Source organism: Eriocheir sinensis, chromosome 69, assembly GCF_024679095.1.
Source record: "Eriocheir sinensis breed Jianghai 21 chromosome 69, ASM2467909v1, whole genome shotgun sequence".
NCBI lineage: Eukaryota > Metazoa > Arthropoda > Malacostraca > Decapoda > Varunidae > Eriocheir > Eriocheir sinensis.
In genome coordinates, this window is record NC_066577.1 from 7691122 (window position 1) to 7701121 (window position 10000).

Genomic DNA, 10000 nt, shown 5'->3' on the forward strand with positions numbered 1-10000 from the left:
GATTAAGTCGAATTTCTTATTAATATGACCCAAATTTGACAACTTATAAAACGACATACATTGCAAGGAGTTTTCCACATAAAACTCCTCCTGGTAATGTATGTTAAGACAAGTTCAATACAAAAAAAATCAATTGAAATAAAAAAAATCCAATATAAATCAAATAAATCAATTTTTCATATATTTTTTTAGAAAAGTCATGATTTTTTCCGACCCTGATATATATATAAACACCTACGAATGCAAGACAAAATAATATTACAAAAAATGCCTTCAAAAACACTGAAATTAATAACCATAACTTTTTTAGAAAGGTCATTATTTTTTCCATACCTGATATATATATAAACACCTACGAATGCAAGACAAAATAATATTACAAAAAATGCCTTCAAAAGCACTCAAATTGACCTTAATAGCACCCAAACCAAACCAAGGCTAGATGGCGCCACTATAAAAGTTGCCTGCACCATGGCGGGCTTGGGCTGACAACCGGGCACTACAGGCGAACATGTAAAATAAATAAATAAAAACACCCATAACAAACACAAGCATACATACCACCAAACAAACACCATCAAAACACATCAACATGCATCTCAAAACCAACACAACATATCTCAACACACACCTGTACACTGCCAACACAATGCCACATACTCAAAACACACCCAAACACACTCAAACACAACCAAACGCAGCCAAACGCACCCCCAAACATTACCCAAACACATCGATACATACCAAAATATCACCAAAACAAAGTCAAACATTCCCAGAAACCACCAAAACGCTTCCAAACGCACCCCCGAACATTACCCAAATACATCAATACATACCAAAATATCACCAAAACATATCCAAACATTCCCAGAAACCACCAAAACGCTTCCAAACGCAGCCAAACGCACCCCCAAACATTACCCAAATACATCAATACATACCAAAATATCACCAAAACATATCCAAACATTCCCAGAAACCACCAAAACGCTTTCAAACGCAGCCAAACGCACCCCCAAACATTACCCAAATACATTAATACATACCAAAATATCACCAAAACATATCCAAACATTCCCAGAAACCACCAAAACGCATCTAAACACAACCAAACATGCCCAAACACCACCAAATCAATTCCAACCGTACCCGAGAGTCACCAAATCAAATCCAAACATACCCCAAAACCACCAAAACGCATCTAAACACAACCAAACATGCCCAAACACCACCAAATCAATTCCAACCGTACCCGAGAGTCACCAAATCAAATCCAAACATACCCCAATACCACGAAACGCATCCAAACACAACCAAACGCACCCCCATAAAATTACCCAAACACCTCCAAAAACACTCCAAAAATCACCATATCAAACATTAAAGCAAATCCAAACACACACACACACACACATTCAAAAACACCCAAAAATCACCAAACCTATCATTAATGCCAATCCAAACACACACACACACACACACACACACACACACACAAATACAACCAAACGCACCTCCACAAACTTACCCACACATCCAAAAACACTAAAAAAAACACCAAATCAAATCCAAACACACACACACACCCAAACGCAACCAAACGTACCGCCATAAAATTAACCACACATTCAAAAACACTCAAAAAAACACCAAATCAAATCCAAACACACACACACACCCAAACGCAACCAAACGCACCCCCACAAACTTACCCACACATCCAAAAACACTCAACAAAACACCAAATCAAATCCAAACACACCCAAACACAACCAAACGCACCCCCACAAACTTACCCACACATCCAAAAACACTCAACAAAACACCAAATCAAATCCAAACACACCCAAACACCCAAACACCTCCACAAACTTACCCACATCCAAAAACACTCAACAAAACACCAAATCAAATCCAAACACACACACACACCCAAACGCAACCAAACGTACCCCCACAAACTTACCCACACATCCAAAAACACTCAACAAAACACCAAATCAAATCCAAACACACACACACACCCAAACACAACCAAACGCACCTCCACAAACTTACCCACACATCCAAAAACACTCAACAAAACACCAAATCAAATCCAAACCCACCCAAACACAACCAAACACACCCCCACAAACTTACCCACACATCCAAAAACACTCAACAAAACACCAAATCAAATCCAAACACACCCAAACGCACCTCCACAAACTTACCCACACATCCAAAAACACTCAACAAAACACCAAATCAAATCCAAACACACCCAAACGCACCTCCACAAACTTACCCACACATCCAAAAACACTCAACAAAACACCAAATCAAATCCAAACCCATCCAAACACACCCAAACGCACCCCTTTACCTGCATAACATGGCTCATGACGGCCCAAAAGTAGTAAGGGTTCTTGGGCCTCAGCTTGTACAGCCTCATTGCGGTCTGCTGCTGGCTCCTGTAGTCACCCACACGGACATATGCCATAAACAGGTGGGATAGCAGCTCCTCGTTGCCCGGCTCGCACCTCACGGCCGCCTCGTACACGCGGCAGATCTCCTCGGCTGTGGGGGTGGGGGGGTAGGGTGCGGGGAAGGGTGTTTTTGTATCATTTATTTTAGTTTTATTAGATTTTTTTATCTAGTTCTCCCTCTCTTCTATTTTTTCTTTCTCAATATGGTATCTCTCTCTCTCTCTCTCTCTCTCTCTCTCTCTCTCTCTCTCTCTCTCTCTCTCTCGCTCTCAATTTCTTTTTCTTCTTTTCTCTCTCTCTCTCTCTCTCTCTCTCTCTCTCTCTCTCTCTCTCTCTCTCTCTCTCTCTCTCTCTCTCTTTCTGTCTCTATCTCTCATTAATTTTTCTCTTTTCTTTCTTTCAATCTTCTTTCCTTCCTCTCTCTCTCTCTCTCTCTCTCTCTCTCTTACCCGCTAATTCTAACCTAACCTAACCTAACCTAATCTAACCTAACCTAATCTAATCTAACCTAACCTAATCTAACCTAACCCAACCAAATCTAACCTAACTTAACCTAACCTAATCTAACCTAACCTAACCTAACCTAGCCTAATATAATCTAATCTAACCTAACCTAATCTAATCTAACCTAACCTAACCTAATCTAACCTAACCTAACCTAACCTAACCAAATCTAACCTAACCAAATCTAACCTACCCTAACCTAACCTACCCTAACCTAACCTAACCTAACCTAACCAAATCTAACCTACCCTAACCTAACCTACCCTAACCTAACCTAACCAAATCTAACCTAACCAAATCTAACCTACCCTAACTTAACCTAACCTAACCTAACCTAACCTAACCTACCCTACCCTAACCTAACCTAACCTAACCTAACCAAATCTAACCTAATTTAACCTAACCTAACCTAACCTAACCTAACTCTAGTCTAACCTTACCTAACCTAACCTAACCTAACCTAACCTAACCTAACCTAACCTAACTCTAGTCTAACCTAACTTAACCTAACCTAACCTAACCTAACCTAACCTAACCTAACCTAACCTAACTCTAGTATAACACCCAACACCCCCAGGACTCACGCATGTGCATTTCCCTGTAGCATATGGTGAGTGCCTGCAACGTAGCCTCATCGGTGGGCCCCTCCTTAACCACGGCCGCCACCAAGTCCTGGCACTCCCCGCGTCGCCCCATGCGTAACAGTGCCAGGCCCTTCAAGACCCGGGCACAGTGCAGGGAGGGCTGTTTGCGGAGAACTTTGTCGGCCTCCTGAACGGCCTTCTTGTTGGTGCCTGTGTCCAACCATTCTGTCGAGGGGGGGAAACGGAGATAGATTAACCTTTTCCTTGTTGTTTTTTCTTAATTAAACCATTCTGTCCAGGGGGGGAACGGAGATAGATTAACCTTTTCCTTGTTGTTTTTTCTTAATTAAACCATTCTGTTCAGGGGGGGAAACGGAGATAGATTAACCTTTTCCTTGTTGTTTTTTCTTAATTAAACCATTCTGTCCAGGGGGGGAAACGGAGATAGAGTAACCTTTTCCTTGTTGTTTTTTCTTAATTAAACCATTCTGTTCAGGGGGGGAAACGGAGATAGATTAACCTTTTCCTTGTTGTTTTTTCTTAATTAAACCATTCTGTCCAGGGGGGGAAACGGAGATAGAGTAACCTTTTCCTTGTTGTTTTTTCTTAATTAAACCATTCTGTCCAGGGGGGGAAACGGAGATAGATTAACCTTTTCCTTGTTGTTTTTTCTTAATTAAACCATTCTGTCCAGGGGGGGAAACGGAGATAGATTAACCTTTTACTTGTTGTTTTTTCTTAATCAATCAGACTTTTCTTCCTCCTCCTCCTCCTCCTCCTGCTCCTCCTCTCTTTTATCTTGTGTTTCTCTTCATCTTTGTTCTCTTGTATTTTCCATCCTTGTCCTTCTTCCTCCTCCTCTCTTTCTCTTCTTCATCTTCGTCCTCTTATACTTTCCATCCTTGTCCTTCCTCCTCCTCCTCCTCCTCCTCCTCCTCTCTTTTATCTTGTCTTTCCAGGGGGGGAAACGGAGATAGATTAACCTTTTCCTTGTTGTTTTTTCTTAATCAATCAGACTTTTCTTCCTCCTCCTCCTCCTCCTCCTGCTCCTCCTCTCTTTTATCTAGTCTTTCTCTTAATCTTTGTTCTCTTGTATTTTCCATCCTTGTCCTTCTTCCTCCTCCTCCTCCTCCTCCTCCTCCTCCTCCTCTCTTTCTCTTCTTCATCTTCGTCCTCTTATATTTTCCATCCTTGTCCTTCTTCCTCCTCCTCCTCCTCCTCCTCCTCTCTTTTATCTTGTCTTTCTCTTCTTCATCTTCGTCCTCTTATATTTTCCATCCTTGTCCTTCCTCCTCCTCCTCCTCCTCCTCCTCTCTTTCTCTTCTTCATCTTCGTCCTCTTATACTTTCCATCCTTGCCCTTTCTTCTCTGGTGAGGTCATGTGAGGGCCACCAGGGGCCATTAACCGCGGCACAGGGCCACTAGGAAAACAGGTCTCCGGGCAGTGATATATCCAATCTTCACTGCCAGAAGTATATGTTGTAGTGGTTGTAGTGGTTGTAGGGGGTATAACTTGTCAAGGGTACACTAATTAATGACACCTGGGCTTAAAATCACACCTGAAACACCTGGATGAGGGATTAATTAACCTACAAAATACCTGAACACATGTAGTCATTCCCGTCACCATGTCTTATTAAGCTTATAACTCAAATATGGCTACTAGTAAGACATAACAAAGTAGCAGATAGGTAATATGGACACCTGGGCATAACCTCACCGCCTGGGACACCTGTGGACACCTGTGGAAGGGAAATAATCAAGAAAAATATGAAAAAAAACTCCCGTACCCATTCACGAAACCATGTCTATTTTGCTTGTAACTCAATTATGGCTGAGAATAAGACATCATGGAGATAACAGATAAATAAAACAGACATCTGGGTTTAATATCACCGCCTGGGACACCTGTGGACACCTGTGGGAGGGAAATAATCAAGAAAAATATGAAAAAAACTCCTGCAGCCACTCAGGAAACCATGTCTATTTTGCTTGTAAGTCATATATGGCTGCGAATAAGACATCCTGGAGATAACAGATAAATAAAACAGACATCTGGGTTTAATATCACCGCCTGGGACACCTGTGGACACCTGTGGGAGGGAAATAATCAAGAAAAATATGAAAAAAAACTCCCGTACCCATTCACGAAACCATGTCTATTTTGCTTGTAACTCATATATGGCTGCAACTAAGACATCATGGAGATAACAGATAAATAAAACAGACATCTGGGTTTCATATCACCGCCTGGGACACCTGTGGACACCTGTGGGAGGGAAATAATCAAGAAAAATATGAAAAAAACTCCCGTACCCATTCACGAAACCATGTCTATTTTGCTTGTAACTCAATTATGGCTGCGAATAAGACATCAAGGAGATAACAGATAAATAAAACAGACATCTGGGTTTAATATCACCGCCCGGGACACCTGTGGACACCTGTGGAAGGGAAATAATCAAGAAAAATATGAAAAAAACTCGCGTAGCCATTCAGGAAACCATGTCTATTTTGCTTGTAACTCAATTATGGCTGAGAATAAGACATCATGGAGATAACAGATAAATAAAACAGACATCTGGGTTTAATATCACCGCCTGGGACACCTGTGGACACCTGTGGAAGGGAAATAATCAAGAAAAATATGAAAAAAAACTCCCGTAGCCATTCACGAAACCATGTCTATTTTGCTTGTAACTCATATATGGCTGCGAATAAAAGATCATGGAGATAACAGATAAATAAAACAGACATCTGGGTTTCATATCACCGCCCGGGACACCTGTGGACACCTGTGGAAGGGAAATAATCAAGAAAAATATGAAAAAAAACTCACGAAGCCATTCAGGAAACCATGTCTATTTTGCTTGTAACTCAATTATGGCTGAGAATAAGACATCATGAAGATAACAGATAAATAAAACAGACATCTGGGTTTAATATCACCGCCTGGGACACCTGTGAACACCTGTGGAAAGAAATAACCACCAAAAATATAAAAATAACTCAACCAGGAACGCAGTCGAGGGTCCCCCATTTCCCTCTTTCCTGCAGTAATTAGCGGGGTTAATGAGGGTTACTTAGCGTTCTCTTATAGTTAAAGATCTCCTAATTAACGCCATGTGGGTAATTTCGGGGTAAAGTGGCGGGAAATACCGTAAATAGGCCGGAGTCGACGCTCTATCACGGAATCGTCAACGTGGGACTTGCCGGCCATGGTGGACTACCCGTTAGGACAATGTTGTTTTGATGTGTTTTAAGGTGTTTTAACCGTGTTTGGAGGTGTTTTAGGGTACTATATTTTCTGCTTTATTGATTTTGAGGCTTTTGAGGCGGTGTTTGTGCGTGTATGTGTGTGTTTGGGCGTGTTTGTGTGTGTTTGTTGCGCTTCTAAGCCCTCATTTGTTTGCCAGGATGAAAACAAACACAATATTCGTTTGTTTAAGGTGTTTTAAGGGTTTCTGACAGTGTTTTATGGGCCTATATTATTTGTTTTATTTTTCTATGTGTTTTTATGGGGGTGTTTGTGTTTGTTTGTGTGTGTTTGTGACAATGGTGGTTTGGTCTGTTTTAAGGTGTTTTAAGGTGTTTTAGGGTGTTTTAAGGCTCTATATTATTTGTTTTATTTATTTTGGGCATTTTCGGTGTGTGTTTGTGAGTGTTTGTGCGTGTGTTTGTATGTATGGAAACAAACACTGTATTAACTTATCTACGCGTTGTTTTAGGTTATATTTAGGTGTTTGTTTGTGTTTTTATTTGTTTAGTCCTGTTTTATGGTGTTTGTGTGTGTTTGGGGTGTTTAACAAAAAAAATAGAGGGATTTTAGATGCTCGTTTGACTATGGAAATAAAATAATAAATTCACATATTATTATTTTGGGGTTATGATAGTCTTTTATATTAATTAGTCACAAGTTTAAGTAATTATTTTTTATTCTCTGTTAAATATAAATAAAATACAAAAATAATATAGTTCCTCAGTTGTCTTCGCGGGTCGTCTGAAAGAGAGTGAGACGGAGAGATGTCGTGTTTTCTTAGTGTTTTTTGGTGTTTTAAGCGTCGCCGCGGCCTGGGAATCGACGACAGGTGAGAGGGAATAGTGTTTTCGTTAATTAGATCATTATTTGTGTCTGGGGGAGGTCAGGGGGGTTATTATGAACATTATTATACCTGACGGTGGCAAGTTGGGACCCTCGCGGCCTAATCATGTGTTAATTGGACTCGTAATCGTCAACCCTCTATATTTTTATTTTTTGGTTTATTTATATTTGAAATGATATAATTACTTGAACTGGCTGATTAATGAATGTAAAAAGACTCTGATAACCCCCAAAATGATAATATATGTAAATTTACCGCGGCCGAATCACATGTTAATTGGACTCATTATCGCCAACTCTCTCTATATTTTTTTTTTGGTTTATTTATATTTGAAATGATATAATTACTTGACCTGGGTAATTAATGAATGTAAAAAGACTTTGATAACCCCCAAAATGATAATATATGTAAATTCACCGCGGCCTAATCACGTGTTAATTGGACCCGTTATCGCCAACCCTTCTATATTTTTATTTTTTGGTTTATTTATATTTGAAATGATATAATTACTTGAACTGGGTGATTAATGAATGTTAAAAGACTCTGATAACCCCCAAAATGATAATATATGTCAATTCACCGCGGCCTAATCACGTGTTAATTGGACTCGTAATCGGCAACTCTCTATATTTTGATTTTTTGGTTTATTTATATTTGAAATGATATAATTACTTGAACTGGGTGATTAATGAATGTAAAAAGACTCTGATAACCCCCAAAATGATAATATATGTAAATTCACCGCGGCCTAATCACGTGTTAATTGGACCCGTTATCGCCAACCCTCTATATTTTTATTTTTTGGTTTATTTATATTTGAAATGATATAATTACTTGAACTGCGTGATTAATGAATGTAAAAAGACTCTGATAACCCCCAAAATGATAATATATGTAAATTTACCGCGGCCGAATCACATGTTAATTGGACTCATTATCGCCAACTCTCTATATTTTTATTTTTTGGTTTATTTATATTTGGAATGATATAATTACTTGAACTGGGTCACTAATGAATGTAAAAAGACTTTGATAACCCCAAAATGATAATATATGTAAATTCACCGCGGCCTAATCACGTGTTAATTATTGGACTCGTAATCGCCAACTCTCTACATTTTAATTTTTTGGTTTATTTATATTTGAAATGGTATAATTACTTGACCTGGGTAATTAATGAATGTTAAAAGACTCTGATAACCCCCAAAATGATAATATATGTAAATTCACCGCGGCCTAATCACGTGTTAATTGGACTCGTTATCGCCAACCCTTCTATATTTTGATTTTTTGGTTTATTTATATTTGGAATGATATAATTACTTGAACTGGGTGATTAATGAATGTAAAAAGACTCTGATAACCCCAAAATGATAATATATGTAAATTTACCGCGGCCGAATCACATGTTAATTGGACTCATTATCGCCAACTCTCTCTATATTTTTTTTTTGGTTTATTTATATTTGAAATGATATAATTACTTGAACTGCGTGATTAATGAATGTTAAAAGACTCTGATAACCCCCAAAATGATAATATATGTAAATTCACCGCGGCCTAATCACGTGTTAATTGGACTCGTAATCGCCAACCCTCGATATTTTTATTTTTTGGTTTATTTATATTTGAAATGATATAATTACTTGTACTGGGTGACTAATGAATGTTAAATGACTTTGATAACCCCTAAAAATGATAATATATGTCAATTCACCGCGGCCTAATCACGTGTTAATTGGACCCGTAATCGTCAACCCTCTATATTTTTATTTTTTGGTTTATTTATATTTGGAATGGTATAATTACTTGAACTGGGTGATTAATGAATGTAAAACGACTATGATAACTCCAAAAATGATAATATATGTCAATTCACCGCGGCCTAATCACGTGTTAATTGGACTCGTAATCGCCAACCCTCTATATTTTAATTTTTTGGTTTATTTATATTTGAAATGATATAATTACTTGAACTGCGTGATTAATGAATGTAAAAAGACTCTGATAACCCCCAAAATGATAATATATGTAAATTCACCGCGGCCTAATCACGTTTTAATTGGACTCGTAATCGCCAACCCTCTATATTTTTATTTTTTGGTTTATTTATATTTGGAATGATATAATTACTTGTACTGGGTGATTAATGAATGTTAAAAGACTCTGATAACCCCCAAAATGATAATATATGTAAATTTACCGCGGCCTAATCACGTGTTAATTGGACTCATTATCGCCAACTCTCTATATTTTAATTTTTTGGTTTATTTATATTTGGAATGATATAATTACTTGAACTGGCTGATTAATGAATGTAAAAAGACTTTGATAA

General features: G+C 38.4%; 1 protein-coding gene and 2 long non-coding RNA genes across 4 annotated transcripts in view; all 3 read right to left on the reverse strand.

Moving 5' to 3' along the window:
- Positions 1-6795, reverse strand: part of LOC126988596 (N-alpha-acetyltransferase 25, NatB auxiliary subunit-like) — a 20503-nt gene extending 13708 nt beyond the window's left edge. Inside the window, exons 1-3 of the mRNA XM_050846939.1 lie at positions 6722-6795; positions 3563-3787; positions 2372-2565 (exon numbers count right to left, since the gene is read on the reverse strand). Of these exons, the coding sequence (XP_050702896.1) occupies positions 2372-2565; positions 3563-3787; positions 6722-6782 (480 nt within the window). The 5' untranslated portion in view covers positions 6783-6795. The remainder of the gene's footprint in view (positions 1-2371; positions 2566-3562; positions 3788-6721) is intronic.
- On the reverse strand, positions 3804-4691 carry LOC126988598 (uncharacterized). Of its 2 annotated transcripts, none has more exons than XR_007742285.1 (3): positions 4546-4691; positions 4149-4280; positions 3804-3950 (listed from the first exon to the last, which is right to left on the reverse strand). It is a non-coding gene; the product is annotated as an uncharacterized LOC126988598 (long non-coding RNA). The 2 variants fall into 2 exon arrangements; XR_007742286.1 differs by lacking the exon at positions 3804-3950 and adding an exon at positions 3953-4082.
- Positions 4882-6707, reverse strand: LOC126988597 (uncharacterized). The gene is made up of 3 exons (XR_007742284.1): positions 6534-6707; positions 5997-6181; positions 4882-5470 (listed from the first exon to the last, which is right to left on the reverse strand). It is a non-coding gene; the product is annotated as an uncharacterized LOC126988597 (long non-coding RNA).
- Positions 6796-10000: the final 3205 nt, after the last annotated feature.